Consider the following 21,111-nt stretch of genomic DNA (forward strand, 5'->3'; position numbering starts at 1 on the left):
GACTCGGGGAAACGTGTGCAATAGTCCTGTGCTGCCCATTCTGAAGCGCACTGATCCATCAAAGCCTCCTGTTTATCGTTTTGTTATCGATTTACGGGAGGTGAATAAAATTGTGATTCCTCAGTTCCCTGTGGTGCCTGACATAACGGCTCTACTGACTCTGATTCCAGCCTCTGCATCTTGGTTCTCAGTGATCGATCTGAAGAATGCGTTCTTCAGCATTCCGATTGCTGAGGAGAGTAGAGACCTTTTCGGTTTCTCTCTTGGTGGTCGCAGCTTTAGGTTTAAACGTGCTCCTCAGGGCTACTGTGAGAGTCCATCGATATACAGTCAAGCCTTGAAAGGCCAACTTGATGTGTTTCTGTTGCCAGCTGGTGCGGCCTTGATCCAATACGTCGACGATTTATTGGTGGCTGCGGATACTCAGGACATTTGCAAAATTGCTACGGTATCGTTGTTGCAACATCTCTGTGATCTACATCACAAGGTGTCACCTTCTAAACTGCAATATTGTTGTCAAGAAGTAACCTATCTAGGTCACTTATTGTCAAAGGAGGGAAGAAGGTTGACCCCAGAGAGAATTGCAGCGATTGCCCGAATGACTGTGCCAACAACTCAGAGAGATGTGCGTGCCTTTTTAGGTATCACGTCATACTGCAGGCAATGGATTCCAAATTTTTCATTGCTAGCGAAACCATTTGTGGCTCTTACGTGCAAGGATGTTCCGACTCCTTTACCATGGACGGACGACTGTCAGAAAAGTTTTTCTGAACTGTGTGATGCGTTGTGTTCGGCTCCTGTGTTAGGTACCCCTGACTACAGTAAGCCGTTTACACTATACGTTCATGAGAGGGAAGGTTGTGCATTGAGTGTCTTGACGCAACAGTTCGGCGGTAAACAGCGTCCATGTGCATATTTTTCCTCGACCTTGGACCCGGTAGCTAGAGCATTGCCGAGTTGTTTGAGAGCAACAGCGGCAGCTGCGGTGTCCATCCGACAATCTGCAGGATTGGTCATGGATAATATGCTTACGGTGATGGTTCCGCATGCAGTTGACACTCTCTTGAATCGCACGAAGACCCAACACCTGACGAGTGCAAGGTTGTCTGGGTATGAGTTGACGCTTTTGGCAAGTCACATTCAAATAAAACGTTGTAATGTCCTGAACCCGGCGACTTTGCTGCCAATCAGTATGGAATCAGACGAAGTAGCACCCCATGACTGCTACTTACGGACTGAGGAGGAAACAAAAGGTCGTGTTGACCTGAAAAACACTCCTTTGGAAAACCCTGATGTGTTCCTGTATGTGGATGGTTCGTGTTTTAAGTTACCGAATGGTGATGTGACGACTGCGTATGCGGTGGTAACATTGCGTACGGTTGTGGAGACTGCGAGATTGAATCAGAATTCTGCACAGGCGGCAGAGCTGATTGCCTTGACAAGAGCGTGTGTTTTGTCGAAAGGGAAGCGGGTGAATGTGTTTACTGACAGCCAGTATGCTTTTGGTGTTGCGCACAGCTTCGGACGATTGTGGAGAGAGAGAGGTTTCATGATGTCGCATGGTACGAAGATCCAGCATGGACAGCTTGTGAATGATCTTTTGGATGCACTTACATTGCCCGAGCAGGTGGCGATTGTTAAATGTAGTGCGCACCGTAAGGTGACGGATGATGTTGGTCGTGGCAATGCCTTTGCGGATGAAGTTGCTAAGGAGACTGCCCGAAACCTTAGCACTAGAATGTATGTGACGAGTTCGGTAAGGTGGCCTGTAGAAACTGGTATGTGTGAAGACACCATCGAGAGCGTGAAAGCGATTCAGAATGAGGCCACCAAGACTGAAAAGACGAAGTGGAAAGAGAGTACGGGAAAGTTGGATGCGAATGGCTGCTGGATTGATTTGTCGGAACATAAGAGGTGGATGTTGCCGGATGCATATGTGCTGGCTGTTGTGACGATGGCACACGGCTTGGCACATATTAGTGCGAAAGGTATTTGTAAGTTGTTGTCCCCTGTATGGAAGAATGATGGTATTACTAAGTGTGCTGAGAGATTGGTTAAGAATTGCATGATATGTATGATGTACAATCCTGGTAAGGGAACCCCCACACCTCCTGGCCATTTTGCTCCCCCTTCATGTCCCTTTGAGGTGATTCAGTTAGACTTCATCCATATGGAGCGATGCAATAACCTGAAGTGCGTTTTAGTTGTGGTTTGCGCATTCTCCCGATGGATTGAAGCCTACCCTCTTAAAGACAATACTGCTCTGTCCACTGCAAAAATCCTACTGAAGGAATACTTTCCTCGGTATGGAATGCCACGGATTGTATGGTCTGATAACGGAAGTGAGTTTGTGGGGAGTGTGATGAAGAGTGTGTGTAAGGGCCTTGGAATTACACAGAAATTCCATAGCGCCAATCATCCCCAGTCAGCAGGTTTGGTTGAAGGGTATAATGGCACCCTTAAATTAAAACTAGTGAAGATTCAGGCTACGACTGGTCTCTCGTGGCCTGACGCTTTGCCTTTAGCTCTTCTGTCAACAAGGGCGACTGTACACTCCCGAGTAGGGCTTAGCCCCTACGAGATAGTGTTCGGTCGTCCTGCCAATGTTTGGGGGGTCCCTAGACCCAGTGTGTTCTCTGATCTTGAGTACCCAATGTTGATCGATTATCTTCATGATCTGACTGCTAAACTGAGGTTAATTCACCAACAGGTCTTTGAAGCACTGCAGACGCAGACGGAGGGTCCAGGCCACCAGCTCCAGCCCGGAGACTGGGTGGTAACGAGGAATTTTGCCCGGAAGCACAACCTTGAGCCTCGTTTTACCGGACCCTATCAAGTGCTCCTTGCCACGAGGACTGCTGTTCGTTTGGAAGGGCGCAAGAACTGGGTACATGCCACCCATACCAAAAAGGTACCTATACCTTTACCAGCAGACTCGTGGGTGAGGAAGGGCATCGCTTCGTCTGAAGTCGAAACTGTACCGACCTTCGTTCCTTTTAGTGACGCTCAGCCTGTCGGAGAAACCTCAGTGCAGCAGAACGACATTGTTGAACATTTGTCATCACGGAACTCAACATCTGAACAATTGACTGATCAACAGAACTCTGTTTCATCGTCGGATCAGTTGTTTGACGAACAGACACGTCCTGGGAGAAGCCGATATTTTCTTCGATCCAGTACTAGAGACTAATAAAATATTCTTGCTCTCTCCCCGGATATCTACGTTACCCCATTATCACTGACCAGTTGAACACACTTGTATTATTGTGATTTTTGTAAATTTGAGTCTTTTCCACATGTGCTTTGCTTCCACAGCTAGGACATTTTGTACGTATTGTTGATTAAAGATACCTTACATCCGGGTGGACCGTAGGGCCGCGCGGGTACTTCCTTCTGGTTAGTAGGTCTCAACACTAGGTCAAAGACCGTCGATTCCTAGGAACTCCTGGGGATTGACTATTGCTACACAGAACGAAGTGCGTCAAGAACGTTGCGGACGGTTTTAGAGGATGGCTTTCTCAAAGCTGTCGGACTTGGAAAAGGCTCAGGCCCATAGATTCGAGTTACGCAGAATTGCACATACAAAATGTTTCATGTTTCAGATGTTCCTTTTATTCCTAACTGTTTCCTCGTTATTGGTGGGTGGGGTGTATTACATGATACAGTCATTGTTGCCTACTGCCTCACCTACCCCTTCTTCTGAACCTAAAACTACCTCCACTGTTTCTCCTCATTCCTTCCACATCTTACCCCAACACGAGCAGGTTAGACGTGCGGAATTCATGAACAATTCCTTCATTCAGCTCCTCCATCAGCATCAGTTAGTGGTGAACACTACCAATTGTTGGGTGTGTGGGTTAATGCCACATACCACCGATAGGGGAATTCCGTACTTGGTCCTTCCTTATAGTTCCCAGGGTTCAGCTCGAGCATTCCAAACAATGTTTCGAAGCGCACTAGATTCCTACCCCAATCGAGAGCCACGTCCTCCGCACTTTGGTCCCGGTCCGTACCACAAGTCTTTGGCGATAGCGATTGCTGATTTAGATAGGGATATCTATGAGCCGTCGCTCATCCCAGAGGAAGAGGTGGGAGCTTATAGGGATCTGAGTGAGGTTGAGTATAGTGCGCTCGTAGGCGAAAGACAGCTTAGAAGCTCGTCTCCAATATGGATCGTACCCCACCTTGGTAATTTCTGTCTGAAAGGCCGTGGCCGAAGCCCGAGAGCTCACCTTGGGGAGAGTGCTTGCTCTGAGACGTATGTCTTACCAATGCTCTCCTCCCCTGTTCTCCTGACTGCCAAGGGTACGTACTTTGTCTGTTACGACCGTGCATATACATGGTTGCCCCTTGACTTTGCGGGCACCTGCTATATTGCAAACTTGTTGCCACCGACCTTTACGGTTGCCTCTGATTACCACAAGACTAGAGTTGTGAGGGGCGTGATTAGCAAAGAGGACACTGCCGGTCAAGAGGCAGGAGACTTTTTCAAAGGTTTCTTTCCGTTTTGGGGACCTATGGTTAATAGTAGGAACCTGAGACAGTTGACTCGAGTGGTGGAATCGACTGCTAATATCACTGCCAGTGCCCTTGGCAACATTACAGCAGAGCTTCAGGCGGATAGGCTTATGACGTTACAAAACCGTATGGTTTTAGACGTTGTCCTAGCAGATCGAGGTGGAGTATGTAAGGTGATCCATTCGAGTTGTTGTATATTCATTCCAGACAACGCTCCGACTGTCTATCAAGCCATCTCGAAGTTGCATAAAATCTCTGAGTCCATACACGTGGACGTAGGGGATTGGACGCTTCTCGGGTGGTTTTGGGGCCTAATGTCGACTTGGGGTTGGAAGATTCTGATGGTCATTGGGGTTGTTGTAGCATTCCTGTTCATGTGTTGTCTTTGTGTGCAGTGTGGTCCTGCCTTATGTGGCCTCTGTCCTACAACGTGTATAAGGCAGCCGCCTGTTACCAAAGAAACTCTGATAGATAGAGCTATGGTGCAACAGCATCTAGATGGTCTGATGAATATCGAGATCGATTATGATTCCGACTAGTGCTTGCCTACATGAGGGCAAAAGGAGAGTCTGAGGTTCCGTGACAATTGGAAGTGGTGTTTTCGACTCGCACGAATATGGTTGAGTCTGGTATCTATGAACCGCAAATGAGGAGTTTAGTGGATGTACGCGTTTTCGCTGTACTAGCTTAAACCGTTCGTTTGTTTCGTGGGTTTCTTCATCTGAACCCACGGGTTCCATCTTAGATACGGCATCCATTTTCTTTCTTGCCCTCAAGTAGCCAGCGAACGGACGCTGTCCGCTTCGCGACCCTGGGATTCCCAAGCTTCTGCGGAAGACACGTTTCTTTTGAAGGTGTCTTTATGATGAGGGGGATGACACTGTAAGGCAGATGGCCCAGCTAGAGGCTCATCTTGCCGTGCCGGTCTATTGTCTTAGTTGTGCATGTCATTAGGCGCACCCCTTTGATGCCTGCAAACTCGTGTTTCCTGGTACCACCCCTTTTACACCCTTTCGTTCTGTTCACTGTCCTCGTCTTCCTCTGCACCTGTTTCTGTCCTTTCTTCGATTCGTTTACTACTGAATGGAATGTACTAATGGTGGGAAGATGTACTTTTACAATTGGGAACTGCCAAATGATACTGTGATTATGTTCCGGGCTCTGAACACATGAAAGCGACCCCTCATGATCTTTACGATGGGAACCAAGTTGTAATCTTTTGTGCATCATGTTACCCTATGAGAGAAAACTGTATAAAAGGAGCGATCCACAGATACAATTCGAATCAGACTCCTCGAACCTACACGTGTTGTACTTCCTGAGACTTCTGTGTTCCCTGCAGTAATAAACCTCGAATCTTTGACGCCGAAGGAAGTGTCCCGTGTCTCTGTCATTTGTACGCCGGAACAGGTTACCCACGAAGGTTTTAGGTGTTATCCCTGGCACCACTGGGTCTTAGAAAAACCCAGTCCTTCAGTTGCACCTGAGGTGATTGTTGCTGGTGCTGGACTTGGCGGGTGTGATGCAGGTTTGGAGGCAGGTGAATTTGCAGTCTTGGCAGGTGAAGGGTCCATGTGTGCGTTTCGGGGTGGCTCGGTAGCAGGCAGGGGCCCGGCCGGCGTTGAGTGCGTGGAGGGTGGTGGCATCTCAAGTCCGTCAGGTGGGCTGGCATCGTTGAGGGCCAGGGGTCCTGGCGCTGGGCACGGTCCAGGCGTGGGCGGGTGTAGACAGGCTTGCCTTTGGCGCACCTTCAGCGTGCAATCGGCGCGCCCGCTGCGCGTGGCCGCTGCGCGGTCCCCGCCATTTATGGCGAAGTGGGAGGGAGGAGCAGCTGGGAGGCGGGAGCGGGGCGGCGAATGGGGAGCGGGAGACAGGAGAAGGGGGCGGGCTGCAGGAGAGCAGCGGCGGGGAGCAGAGGGGGGGGTGGAAAGAGCAGGAAAATGGAGCTGGAAGAGCAAGGGCAAGCCTGGGCAGGCCTGGAGAGCGAGGGCAAGCCTAGGCAAGCTTTGGGAGCGAGGGCAAGCCTGGAGAGCAGGGGCCCTAAGGAGAGGCGGCAGCAAGAGGGCCAAGCAGAATCTGGGCACACGGGGGCCGTGCGGTAGTAGAGTGACTGGGTCAAGGGCTATAGCAGAGCAAAAAATGGAAAAACAAATCATCTTTAAATCATGGGGCATAGAGCAACAAAAAAGTGAACTTCTGAAATAAAGTAGTAAATCATACACATATAATGATATGATGTGTTCTCAACCCTCACCCACTAAACCCCAGCCCCGTCCTATTCGTCTAATGAGTTCTGCGAGAGGTTCAATAGATAAGGCGTACAGTAGTGGAGACAGTGGACATCCCTGCCTTATGTCCCTATTAACTTAGTACTGTGGCAAAAGCATGTTGCCTGTTCTGACTCTGGCTGTCGGGGCTCTGTATAATAACTTGACCCATTTGATCCAGTCATCTCCCAAGCCCATTTGTTTCATCTGCGCAAGCAGGAAGTCCTAGCACACTGCATTGAATGCTTTTTCAAGATCCACAGACATCAGCATTGCGTTCTGATTCTTGCGTCTTATAGGGTGGTGCATTACATGGTAAAGTCTCCTAATGTTGTGGGAGGTGTAGCACGTGGGAATACATCCACTTTAATCTGTGTGTATCAGTTCCTCCATATTGGGAAGAAGTAGGAGGGCTAATACCTTAACTTCATAAATACGGGAAAGTAACAGAGAAGGTGAAATATATTTTTTAAACTGTTTACTGGCATGTTTTATTGACCTTAAATCTGCCTTCGACTGTGTGCCTAGAGATCACTTACCGAAAAAAGTATAAGAATGGGGAGCTACCGAAGAACTCCTAAGGATGATTATGGCACTATATACGCAAACATGGGCACCATTTAAAATATGGGATGGAAGCCGAGTGACATCCAAAATTAGGAAAAATAACGGCCTTAAACAAGGAGGCTTCTTGCCTTTTTAATTTATATCTAGCAGATCTAGGCCATCACATAGGATTTGGAAACACTCATCCACCAATCCTTGCTGCAGAGACATTGGGCTGTCTACAATATGCATAAGATATAATCCTACTAAGTAAAACACCAATAGGCCGACCTCGGAGTATGAATGCCCTTAACAAGTACATGGTAAATCAAGGACTAGATCTGAATCTAAGCAAAACCAACGTGATGCGGCTGGTTGATTTTAAGTTTAAATATCACATGTGGTTTTTGGAAGGGAAAAAACTGGAGGAAGTACTCTCAAATAAATATCTGGGGTTCACTATGGATAAGCAAATGTCTGGCAACTCCCATCTATTATCCATTGTGGCCAAGGCACAATCACTAACATATGGATTCAAAGTGCCTAAACAAACATTGAATTGTCAATCGTTAACTCACCTACTTAAGGTTATGGAGCCTCTGCTACAACCTTTTTTTTTTAAACTTTATTTTCCATTTCTTCAATCCAAGAACATTGCACATATGTAGTCGTTCACCAATGCGTCAGTATACATTGTCATGACATATCCAGATCAATGATTATTGCAGTGAGTGATCCTCGAGATAATTACCAGGCAATCGAAGGCTGTTGCATTCACAGTGTGGCGTGTAGAAAATAAGGAAAGGGGTCCCTGCTGATAACACCTCCCCCAGCCCGTAGCGTCGGTATGTCTGCCCTGTGTGTATTGACTATTGAGGTGACATATATACGAATTGCTCTCAGCATCGATGGTACAATAGGACATAAACAGTTGCAGGGACACAATTCCCCCACGCCCTCTGGGACCACGCCCTGCTCGAACTGTAGATCTGACTCTTGACGTAATGTCTCAATGTATGACCGGTAAGGGCCCCATATATCCTTGGGACTGGACGAGCTAGGCATCACACTTGCGTACATTTCACTATTAACATTACAATACGATAGACTATGCAGCCATGGCTCAATTGCATTTCCACACTTACCGAGGCAGCGGACATCGTCGCTCCAGACGTTCTGGGAGCCTTGTCTAATGCAGTGTATCCAAGAGCGGGAGGGCTGGTACCCTGCAGCACAGATCACACTCATCCAGTCGCCAGCAAAATAATATAATCCGTTGTTTGGAACCAGCAGCTTTTCCACTGTGGGTGGTTTACATTTTTCTGTGAAATAAATAAAGTGCATCGTGAATGTGTGTCTGCTCAAGGTACATTTGTGACGACTGAAAAAACAGACACAACTTTTCCTTGTCCTCCTTGTGACTCGTGTCTGCCCCCCCTCCTGGTACTCTGTATCCTGTGCCGAGGGATTTAATTTCACCACAGTCTACACCCAGGAGCTGTGGACATGCGTGTTTACAGACACGGTCTCCCTCTTGTTGGCTTCAATCATCGCAGACTAAATGACAAACAGGATCACGAGGGACAACAGATTTTGCAGAAGGGGTGAAAGAGCTGAAAGGACTGATGTGAAGGAGAGTTTGTGAGAAGGCAAGGGAGAGTTGATGGAACTGAAGGAGGAGAATTCCAACAGAGACTTTTAAAAAGAGATGAACTAGGGTGCAGAAAGGTGTCTGTGACCATAAATGGAGGGATGGTGCAGTCCCTACCGGAACGATGGAAGGAGAAAGAATGGAGCTGCGGGGAATGAGATTTTAATATCTTTTTATGATCAATTTGATAACTTATCTCATTCGTCAATTTTGGATCGGTTGTTTTCTGTCATTGAGTAAAAGACAAACCCCGCATAGGTTAGATAAACCCCATAAACTGACGCAACTCTGAAGAACCACTTACAACTGATAAAGTTTAAAAGGTTTAATATAAAATTAAGAAAAGTTGCAAATACAATCCTCTCAGGATAAGATTCAGCAAATATACACGAACTAGAAGGAACATATATTCCCTAAAGAACCTCAGTCTACAATGAATACAATTAAAGTCAGTTCCAATATCAACAAATTAAAAGCATAGATATGATGTGGTTCCGTTGCGTCATCTAAAGAAGGAGAAAAATAATCAAGTTAAATCTGTCCCTACTCTATACTAGGTGACATCCCTACTTCGCAAGTTCCTAACCTAAAAAGGTGTCAGCAGTTTGACTTCCAAAGAAGTACAACTCTCTTAGCCTCTAAAGGTAATGTAAGTTTTAAGAAGCAGTACCCTCTCTGCCTACCCATCCGCTCTCTAAAGGGTCCTCGGCCTACTGCTCCCTTGCGCTCTGATCTCTCTCTCTCTGGACATCTGCTCATGCCATCTGCGCTTCGCCCTTCGCTCTGAGCTGTTCGCCTTCGCCCTCGCTTCGCCTTTCGCTATCTTCTCCCCTGGGTGCTGTCCCTAAAATACACAATCACAGTGTGGGTGGAACGCCCCTTCGACGCCCACCACGGACTTTCCCCATGATCTCATTCTTTGCTCTTCCTATGGCTTCATCTCTTCGTGTCGTCCGTTAAGTTGACCTTGCTTCTTAGACGCCATCTTCGTCTTCTTGTTGGTGACTTCATTGACATTTCGTTTGCACTTTCGGATCAAAAGTCTATCACCTCAGCAGAACTTTACTCTTTACAACTATGTGTATAACCTTTCTTGGTCCTGTGAATGGTTATTTCAAAACAAGACTCAAATTCCAAGCGTCTCCTCTCACGTTTAGGCAATAAACTTCGTCCGGCATTGTCACCTTAAATCTAACAAGAACTAGACTCCTTGGCTCGCACGTTCACATCAAGGCTATTCACGACTCCTGTGAGCCCACTAAATTACATACAGCGGACTACACTCCTGCGAACCCTTGGTCAGTTAGGTTAAGATTACAAATGACCTAAACTCTTCTAACATTCCTACAAACTTCTTCTACACAGTATAACCTTTAACACACATTTATATATAATCGCATTTAGTAAATCCTTTACTTAAATGAATACATTCTACATCGAATATAAATTACATAGAATATAACTTTATATTCTCATTTGTTACATCGTTACATATATATATATACTCTACACATTTCTCCATGTTACACTTCTCGCCGTTTCTCCCTTTAAAGTTACACACGTACATGAATTCTATTTTGCACGTTCTTCAATTCGTAAGCATTTCTACACATTTCTACATTAGCCCACTATGTATACGGGCCTTCTAATTCCAATGCATATTAGAGCATATACAGATACATTTCCTATTACGTTGGTTATATCGGATAACTTTATGCTACAAGTGTTATCTTTTACGTTACAGTATACATTTCATTCCTACGTTTATACGATATGCTTGTAAATATGACTCTGATATACGTTTTATTCAAATTGCGCTCTCTCAGTTCCCCCCTTTGATGACTTCTAGGAGTCATCACTAAATGCAATTTGAATAACACCCTTACACAGAACTAGTTACAAGATTCCCTCTTTTTATCGTTTCGAGAGCTCTTAAACTTTTGTATTGTTGGTCTTGTAAAACAGCTAATCTCCTTTCTTGCTCTCTCATGGACCTTTGTAACCGGTTCGACCTATACCATTTATATAGTTTCACTAACCCTAATAATGTGATTATGCAAATTAATACTATTAATACAGGTTTTAATATATACCACACAATGCTTTTGCCAAGGTTGGCAAACCAACTTCCAACCTTTCCTACTCCATGACCTACTTTTTCCCAAACATTTATTTTTGATAAATCTTCGATTTCTTGGTGTATCTGTGTAATGTTCTGTATGACTTTCTCAAGTGGTTTTGAATTATCAGGAATATAAGTACAACATTCCTGGACCTTCAAAGCCTTGCAAACTCCGCCTTCTTTTGCTAATAGTACATCTAAAGCAAGTCGGTTCTGAAGAACCATTGCTCTAATCGACTGCATCTCGCCTTCTACTAGCATTAATGACCTTGCAGTACTTGCAGATAATCTATCTACGACTGTAGCTAGTCTCCTGATCTTAACATCGTTAAGTATTAAACCTAACAAAGGAAACATTGCTCCAAATACATCTCCTACTACTTCTGCATCTCCTATTTCCCTTTTCGTCCTTGTCGAAGCCTTTCCTTCTATGATCGCTAAATCCTTTGCATGATATATTTTGGGGAAGACAATTGCCAAGTAACACGAACCATACCAATTGTCAGGCAGTTTTACATAGGCATTTCTTCCACATACAAAATACACATTCGGAATAACTTGCATCCCTTTAATAAAATCCTTTGTATAGTACTCTAACCTAAAAGCATGTTCGCAATTTACTTCACCTACAAATACACTCTCATAATACGTCTTGCTTCGAGTTAAACATAACTTTCCCTTCTGCGTTCGATCCAAAGCTATTGGACCATTGCTACCTTTCTTTTTATGTGCCTTCTCTTCTTCGGTCCAATCAGTTTTCCACTGTCCTGACATTTTTAGAATCTTCTGCCTTCTGTATCGGTCATCTACTTGTCCTATGAACTTCTTCTCTACCTCTGACACTTTGCAAGTCAGATTATTTCTGCGTGCATATGATGTATCTAATGTATCCCAAGGAAGAAAGAATTTAGCTAATCGATCTTCCTTTTTATAATAGTCCCACTTATTCATTTGTTTATAATTCGGAACTTCAGGCAGTACCGAATCATAATTTGAAAAGTAGTACTCAAATCCTTCCCTACCATAAAATATACTGAGCAGTAAACTACATGTTATCCCATAAGTCAATGGGAGATGATGATATCTGATGCCTTCATCTACGGAAGCCGGTAATTGCATACATACATAACAATCCTTGGCCTCCATGGCATCGATATACTCGTATAATAGCTTTGCATATGCATTTGACCTAAAGTTTCCCTGTGACTCGTCTACGTGTAACCTACGTGCTTCATCTGCCAGTAACGCCTTTTCACGGATGACATTGCTCTCCTCCTCCTTCCCAACAAGAGCAGGTTTCAAAGTCGTTACAGGCTTTACATCTGCTGTTTCTTCATCACTCTCATGTCCTATTATGTATGATATGGTCACTACTGTAATTATGAGAAAAATTACTACTGCTATTAGTGTACCTACTATGCATCTAGCTTTTCGGTTTGGGTTGCCGTTCTCCATGTTATCAAAACAGCGTAACTCCCTCCTTTGCGAAGAAAGAGTTTTCCTTGCAAGTCTTTATTTTCTTTATTTGCTTTCTCAGTCCATAAGGTGCTCTTTATCAACAAAGTCTCTTTTCGCAACAATGTCCTTTTATCTTCAGCAACAGACAACCCTAACCCTTCTCCGTCCTCAAAATGTAATCTCTAACTTTATTCTTCTTTCCACTTGGCGCTAGGTTATCTTCTTTTTTATAGCTTATATACAAAAGTCTTTATGCATCAACAATTATTCTCGTACCTGCAGCTTTAACAACAAGTTCCAATAATTCAAAACGAACCACTTTTTCTTCTTCTTCTGGAATTTGATGACCAAAAGTTGGAAACTGTAATCGGTTTAGCACTAGATCTTTAATCCGACTCAAGTATGGGGGTATGGGAAGTGTGAAAGTCAGTAACCCCTCAGTCTCGAGTCCAGGCGTCAACATCCATATCTCCACTGCCACAAATGGATCGAGATCGATTACCTTCACTTCTTTCACTCTCCCAGATTTCTGTCCCCAAGACATCTGCTAGATAAGTCCACTCTGGGGTGGCGTACCTTCTGCAGGGCACACGTACCCTTCTCGATCTTCTTGGACTTTCAGTGCCTGAGTCTGTAGTTTCTTCTTCCTGATCCGACTCTTCTGAGATCGGGACAAGAGTTCTTTCTTGATTTGCCTTTGAGCTTGGCCTTCTCCTTCTCTCCGGCCAACTGGCTTCGACACTCCTTGTCCTCCGGCTCCTTGTTCTTGGACTTGTCTCTTGGTCACTCTCAGCTTGTTCGGTATCCGATTCGGACTCCCAATTACTTTCTTCTCCTGAGGCGACTTCGGTCCCACTGGTGTCCTGACCGTCGTCGACCTGTTCCGACACAGGCTCAGCCTCTTCGATTACCTCTACAGCTTGGCTTTCCCCCTCTGTGGCTTCTCCGCTTTCCGCTGGATTCTCATCCGAGAGAGGAGCTGTTTCTTCCAGAGGTGTTGGCACTCTTCGGGTGTGTGAGGCATGTATCCAGTTGGGCAGGCCTCCACACTTCACTGCAGTGTTCGTAACAAGTATGACTTGAAACGGTCCTCTCCAGCGCATGTCTCAGCAGTTCTTCCTGACATGTTTTTTCACCAAAACCCAGTCCCCTGGACACAGGTCAAGGCACAAGTCTTGTGCTGATGGAACCTCTGCAGCCTGGACCTGGAGGGACACAGAATTAATGGCATCAGATAGTCCCTTGCAGTAGTCCAAGATCAAATCGTCTGTGATGTTCAATAGCGCTGCAGTTGGAACCGATGGCAATCTCATAGCTCTCCCCATTAGCACTTCATGTGGAGAGAGACCTGTTTTTCTATCTGGTGTGCTACGTATGCTCATAAGAACCACTGGAAGTGCGTCTGGCCAACTCAGGGATGTTGATGAACAAACTTTGGCAAGTCTGGACTTTATTGTGCTGTTGATTTGCTCTACAATCCCTGAAGCTTCTGGTCGATAACTGCAATGGAGCCTCTGATCGATACCCAAAGCTGAGCACAACATCTTCACTATTTCGCTGTTAAAATGAGTTCCTCTGTCCGATTCCAAAGAGGATGGCACCCCAAACCTCGGTATCAACTCTCTAAGTAACAATTTCGCTACTGTAAGTGTATCGCACCTACGTGTAGGGTAAGCTTCAACCCATCTAGAAAATATACAGACAATCACTAAAACGTATCTGAGTCTATTGCATTGAGGCATTTCAATAAAATCCAGCTGCATTCTATTGAAAGGCCCCCCAGACCTTCCTATGTGACTCAGTGTGACTGGTGTTCTCTTCCCTACATTTAGTTGCTGACAGATCGCACATCGCTGACATACTGCTTCTGCCGCTACTCTAAACTTCGGGTTAAACCACGTTTGTCTGAATACTCTCACCATGGCATCTCTACCTATGTGTGCTGATCCATGCAATTTCCTTGCCATTGGACTAACAAGTTCGTTTGGTAAAACTGCTCTCCCATCTGCAGAGATTCAAAAGTTCATTTCACTTCTAGTACATCCAGCTGTTTCCCAGCCCTTTTTCTCATCATCTGGTGCATTGTCCTGAACGCATTTTAACTCATCCCATGTATCTACAGTATCTAACAACATTGTCAATTCAGTTCTTTCCTGTATTCCCCCCACTTCTACATTGGTGTGAGAATATCCTTGTTCTGCGCAGTAACGCGCTACCTCGTCAGCATAACGGTTGCCTTGCGACACAAAGTCTACGTTCTTCGTGTGCGCGGCACATTTGACAACGGCTATGGCTGACGGACCTTGCAACGCTTCTAACAATAGTCTCACGAATTCTCCATTCCTAATTGGAGAACCCGAGGAGGTCATATAACCTCTTTGAGACCATAACTGCCCGTAATCGTGAACTACCCCGAAACCATACTGGCTATCGGTGTATATGGTGACTCGAATCTTGTTACCTGCTAAACAGGCACGGGTCAAAGCAATAATTTCAGCTACCTGAGCGGAATGTACTCCTTCCAAGCAGGCGGCTTCCACAACTCTGGTAATAGTACAAACTGCATATGCTGCTCTCAGCTGACCAATATCGTCTCTTACGCATGAACCATCAACAAAGAATATTTCATCGGGATCAGTCAATGGCTCATCTACGATATCAGGTCTCGGTTTGGTGCATAGTTCAGTCACATCAAGGCAGTCATGATCTGTACAAATTTCATCATCAATCTCATTTGGAAGTGGCATCAAAGTTGCAGGATTCAAGACGGAGCATCTTTTTAGGGTCACATTCTCAGCAGCCAGAATGACTTGCTCGTAGCGTGTGAGCCTGCTATTCGTCAGATGCTGAGTCTTAGTCCTGGTCATTAACAATTCCACAGAATGCGGTACGTACACCACTAACTGATGTCCCATTACCACACTCTCACAACGTTCAATGCTGACACCCGTTGCAGCTACGGATTTGAGACATCCGGGCAACGCTGCGGCTACTGGATCTAATGTAGCCGAAAAATACGCCACTGGCCTACGTGCATCTCCATGTATCTGGGCCAAAACTGCCAAAGCGCATCCCTCTCTTTCGCAGCAGTAAAGCAAAAATGGTTTTGTGTAATCAGGCATTCCTAAAGCCGGGGCACGACATAAGTCCTCCCTCAGCTGCAAAAACGCCATCAAACAATCTTTGTCCCATGGTACCGGATCACTTACTCCTTTGTGCGTCAGTTGTAGTAAAGGTTTTGCCTTCAGTGAAAAGTTGGCTATCCACTGTCGACAATAACCGACCATGCCTAGAAACATCCTGACTTCTCTTTGTGTTGTAGGCGCGTTCATTTTCATGATCGCCTCTATTCTGTCTGGAGACACCTTCCGCTTTCCCTTTTCAATCCTGTGGCCCAAGTATTGCACTTCGGTTAGACAATACTGCAATTTACTTGGAGACACCTTGTGTCCGTTCTCGGCCAAGTGATTTAATAAGGTAATGGTGTCTACTCTGCAAGCTTCCTCAGTTTCTGACGCAACTAGGAGGTCGTCTATGTACTGGACTAGAACTGAATTCTTGGGCAGTACTAGACTTTCAAGATTTTTCTTCAGCAGCTGGTTAAAAATCGATGGGCTTTCTGTATACCCCTGAGGGATACGACACCATGTTAAAACGCGATTTTCCAGCTTAAAAGCGAAAAGATACTGGCTCTCTTCATCTAAAGGAATCGAAAAGAAAGCCTGGCATAAATCTATCACAGTGAACCATTCAGCTTGGAACGGTATCTGAAACAGTATCACTGATGGATTCGGTACCACTGGACAACATGAGACAACAATATTATTAATTTTTCGAAGGTCCTGCACTATTCTGTATTTCCCACTAGGCTTCTGTAAACCCATAATCGGGGAGTTACATGGACTACCCACGATCTCTTTCAGTATTCCCTGTTTAATCATGGATTCTATCACCGGCTTTATTCCTGCAGTCGTCTCCGGTGTCAACTTATATTGTGGTATTCTCGGATACTCGGCATTGGGTCTTACCATGATCTTTACTGGCTCTACCCCTTTAATCAATCCTATTTCTTCTCCAGTAAAATCCCACACCTCAGCTGACACTTTCTCCCTCAAGTCTTGTGGAAGCTCCCCCACTGTCAAGGTAGGATATAGTTCCACGCATTCCTGCGAGTTTACAACTTTAAAATCGGCATCCTCATCGTTGGTCTGCACTTCTACTCCTTCAGGTGTGCAATGTATTGTGCAATTCAATTTACACAACAGATCTCTTCCTAACAGACACACAGGGCTAGAATCACAGATTACAAACTGATGTTCGTCACTGTAATTCCCTATCTTCACTGACACTGGTTCTGTCAGCGGATTGGTCATTCTCCTATTTGCGACTCCTACCACCTGAATCGTCTCTCCCGACATTTGCAGACCTGGGACTACCGCTGATCTCAACGTGGATCGAGTGGCCCCCGTATCCACCAAAAAGGTCGTAGGACATCCAGCTACCTCAGCTTCTACGTATGGTCCTCTCTGATCTACTTCCAGGGCTGCACCTAAAGTACAGTCTTCCTCTCTATTCACTCGTTGCCCTGTAAGAGGATCAACGTAGTAGCATTCTTCTCCTCCTACGAACAATGGCATTTGTCTATAGGTTTTTCCTCCATTTGTAATGCGAGGCGGTTGAGGGAATGGCGCTCGAGGAGTCTGATTCCCCCCTTTGATAAACTTTCCCTTCGGGACTGCTGTTCCCTTTACAATGCTAGGTTGAACCTCATCCTCCTCCTGTTCTAACTCCCCCGTCTCGACATTATAAGGACACTCGCGTCTCCAATGTCCCACCTCGTTACACTGATGGCACCTCGTTGTCTTTTTCAGTGTCGCGATATCCATTCTCGGTCTCGGTCTTTCTTCCCCATCTCTGCTCTGATTATTCTGTTTCTTTACTGGTGTTCCTGTTCCCTGTTGCCGCTGTCCACCCTTTCCAGCTGATTGCATCTGCACCAACATCAGCTTTTCTTTAAGTTTCTTTGCCTTTGAGTCTATTTCATCGCTACAGTACCTCGCATACCTCAGAATCTCATCTAACGGTTTGTTCTGCCAACAAATCAAATGCTGTTGTATCATTAGGCTTATGTCTGGTCTCAATCCTAGAACAAATTTCGACACAAACTGTCCTATGTCTTTGGGATCCATGACATCCAACCCACTGTACTGTTTGAATGCTTTCAGCAATCTCTCATAGAACTCGTGAACGGTCTCCTTAGGTTCCTGAGTTGTTCGATCTATCTTAACCCAGTCTATGTCTTGCACTGGCACTTTCTCTTTTAACCATGCAATTACTCTCTCGTACTTTTCCATGACTCTATCGGATGGACCGTTTGTCCGGGTATCTCTCGGAGGCTCACAAGTGGGCCATTCAATACTAAGTTTGCATGCCGTCCACAAATCTCCGGGTACTACGATATCGAACAGAGTGTTCAAATCGATCCACAGCACTTTAGAGATCTTCACGAATCTCTCTACCTGCTTGTACCACTCCACGGGGTTCTCTCTTAACTTGGGGAAAGAATTAGTGAATGCCGCTAAATCCCCCCTACTCCAGGGTACATGAACGTAGTTTCCGTTCGCGATTTCTCGCAAAGGGAAAGCTTCCATTCGCATTAGGTCTGTATCCTGGGACTTTACAAGTGGACTCCTTCTGACAGATCCCCTCTTGGACCATTTTTCCTCCCATCTATCCAGATCTCTCCATATCCTGATACACATGATCAGTTCCCTTATGTGTACTCTTAGCCCAATCGTTCTACGCTCATCTAGATCTCGATCTGTGCAATTCAGCCTATGGTTGGCCTGTAAGGCTTTAGTCCGTGACATGTCTATCATATACTTGTCTGCTAATTCAGACAATTTTTCATGAGCTGCCCTTGCTTTTCGAGTAACATCCTTAGATAAAAACAGTATTTCATCTGGTTCATACAGCTCTAACCTTTCTATTGCCACAGTGCCGTCAATGATTTCATCCAAGTCTGATTTTAAACTCATTACATCAATCCGTCTCGCTTTTATGTCAGCTCTTAGTACGTCAGTCCTAGGTGGTTCTCTTACATCCCTCTCACCTCCACTATGCGCCCTACGCCTAAGCACAGGTGAGTTATGAGGAGTTTTTCTTCCATCTCTTTGTTCCCACCTCTCTAGATCCCAAGCTTTTCCATCCTCCCTTGGGGTGTGGTGGAACATTGCTCCATTCCCCATCACTACATTCCGTCTCTTCGGCTCGGTGTCTCCAGATACAATATAGGATCCACCGTGCTGTTCTAAACCACTGTAACTCGCTTGCTGTCTGGTGTCGCTCAACAAAATGAAGGGTCCTGTACGGTCCTCCATGTTCCCGCGATCTCGTTCGTGATCACCGGATGTATGGCGAGACGTTTCGCGACTCCCTATATTCTCATGACTTCGTTCGTGATCACCGGACGCATGTCGAGACGTTTCACGACTCTCCATGTTCCCGTGATTCCAATGTTGCCCATTTGAGTCCGGGGTATGGTGAGTGCATCTGAAAGTATTTCGGTACTCCTGCGTCCTTCGTTCTCCCTCACTAAAGGTGACGCGAGGCACTTCCCCACACCCTGCATTCCTGTCGTCACACATTTGCCTACTGCCACTGGTAGTAGGGCAAGTATCTCCTCTGCTTCCTTGACTCCCTCTCTCCCACTCTGGGCTGCTTTCTCCAGCTCCACAATGAGAGAGGATCCTGTTATCCTGATCACTCCATTCTGCTCCTGTTTCTAATTTCTTATTCTGAGTTTCTTCGGCAGCATCCCATTCTCTCAGATATTCCCTTAATTCCTTATAGGATTTCGGTTTCGGTCCCCTCAAATCCATCTGTCCTCTTTGGCCCCCCTGTTCTATCCAGGGACCCGTTGCAGAATCCAATGGTGTACTCCGACTCATTGGTGCTAGTATCTGCCTCTGAGGATTCATCGTGCTGTTCCTATTCTCCATCTCTGCCCTTTCCCTGTCCCATCGTGCCTGTTCCTCCTGCTGGACCCCCTCTGGGTTGTAGATTGACACTATAGGGCCTATGGTAACAGGTACTTGTAAAGCGTCGGGCATTTGATACGACCTTGCATACTGCGTTTCTGGCACCTTCTGGACCACGAATCTTCCCACTACTCTCTGTTCGGAACTAGATTGAGGCACTTCCTCACCCTTTTTGGCATCCCACTCTGTTACTGGGAGCGATTTATATTCCCCCCATCTAGCTCCGTCCTCTTGCTGTAGTACGGGACTTTCGGCTTCACCGTTGTACGGAGGTGGTCTATCTGTTAATAGCCTCTCTATCAGATCCTCTTCTGTCTCGCTATCCTCATCTTCTTCTAGAGGTTTCTTTTCCCCCGTAACTTCTAGCATCGGGTACAGCTTGTCTGCTTCTATCTTTTGCACCCTCCACTTTTTAGCTTCCTCGTCCCATTTAGCATCCTGCACTGCTTTTACCGATCGCCTTACTCTTTCCTGGCGTCTCTTCGAGCTCTTTTCGTGTGCTGCTCTAAACCATGCACTAAGGGCTTCGAACTGTGTTGGCCTCGGTAGAGGTCTTGCTGCAAGCATTACCGCTTTCAGTTGGTTCAATACTTCTAGCTTAAACGTCCCGAATCTCGGAAACGTCAGTTCCTTATTCCCTTCTGTTAGCTTATTCCACTCGGAGATCCATAATATCGAGTGTAAGCCTACATTCACTGCCATATGATAAGCTGGTGTGCCTTCTGGTGGAGCTTCTTCTCCGGCATACACATTTCTTCTATCTCTCTTAAATATCGCCCTTAAATGCTTGAAACACTTCATTTTCGATAGTCTACGATTTTCTCTATTCTCTTCCTTATTTACGTCCTGATGACAAACCAACCAATCCCTACGCGGCTCTCGCTAATCGGCCTATCCCAGCGCGACTCTACGCTGACCGACCAATCTCAGCGCGACTCTACACTGACGTCACTCGTCCCTTCTGCAGCAGTTCCCCTCCTTTCTCAGCTCTTTCCGCGGTCTCGCATGCGTTTCATTCATACACTGAAAAATGACTACTTCCGTCCAAGCGATCACTTTTCTCTGACTGTACGGCCACAGTCTAACTGTAATTGTCACCTCAACTGACGAAACGTCTTTCCTCTCACGGTCAGACGATCGCCTTAACTGATAGGTTACTTACACACAGTAAACGTACGACCAGCGTCCGTTACTCATACACTCACTCTTACGCTCCCCCTATCGTCGGTCTGTCGGGCGATCAATGGTACCTCATGACCCCCTTTACAATGGTGAACAAATTACTCTGGGTGTTCGATACACCCGAACCACTTAAGCTCTCCTTGAACTCAAGATTTTATCCGGTTGCGCGCGCTCACAACCTTCCCTCAATCACACTACAGGCATTCAACTCCGCTTGACATTACAACACAAGTACAACATAAAACACCGCAATCTTACAACGCATGACCCTTATACTCACTCTCGACCGACTCTGCTGCTTTTCTCTCGAGACACCGTCAGCACCGT

General features: G+C 45.8%; 1 protein-coding gene across 1 annotated transcript in view; it reads right to left on the reverse strand.

Annotated features, from left to right (window-relative positions):
- The window catches only part of LOC147726126 (uncharacterized), a 689,775-nt gene that overhangs the window by 427,907 nt on the left and 240,757 nt on the right, over nucleotides 1-21,111 (reverse strand). Inside the window, exon 5 of the mRNA XM_086960228.1 lies at nucleotides 8,477-8,653. Coding sequence (XP_086816354.1) covers nucleotides 8,477-8,653 — 177 coding nt within the window. The remainder of the gene's footprint in view (nucleotides 1-8,476; nucleotides 8,654-21,111) is intronic.

The sequence above is a fragment of the Lissotriton vulgaris genome, chromosome 3_1, assembly GCF_964263255.1.
Source record: "Lissotriton vulgaris chromosome 3_1, aLisVul1.2, whole genome shotgun sequence".
NCBI lineage: Eukaryota > Metazoa > Chordata > Amphibia > Caudata > Salamandridae > Lissotriton > Lissotriton vulgaris.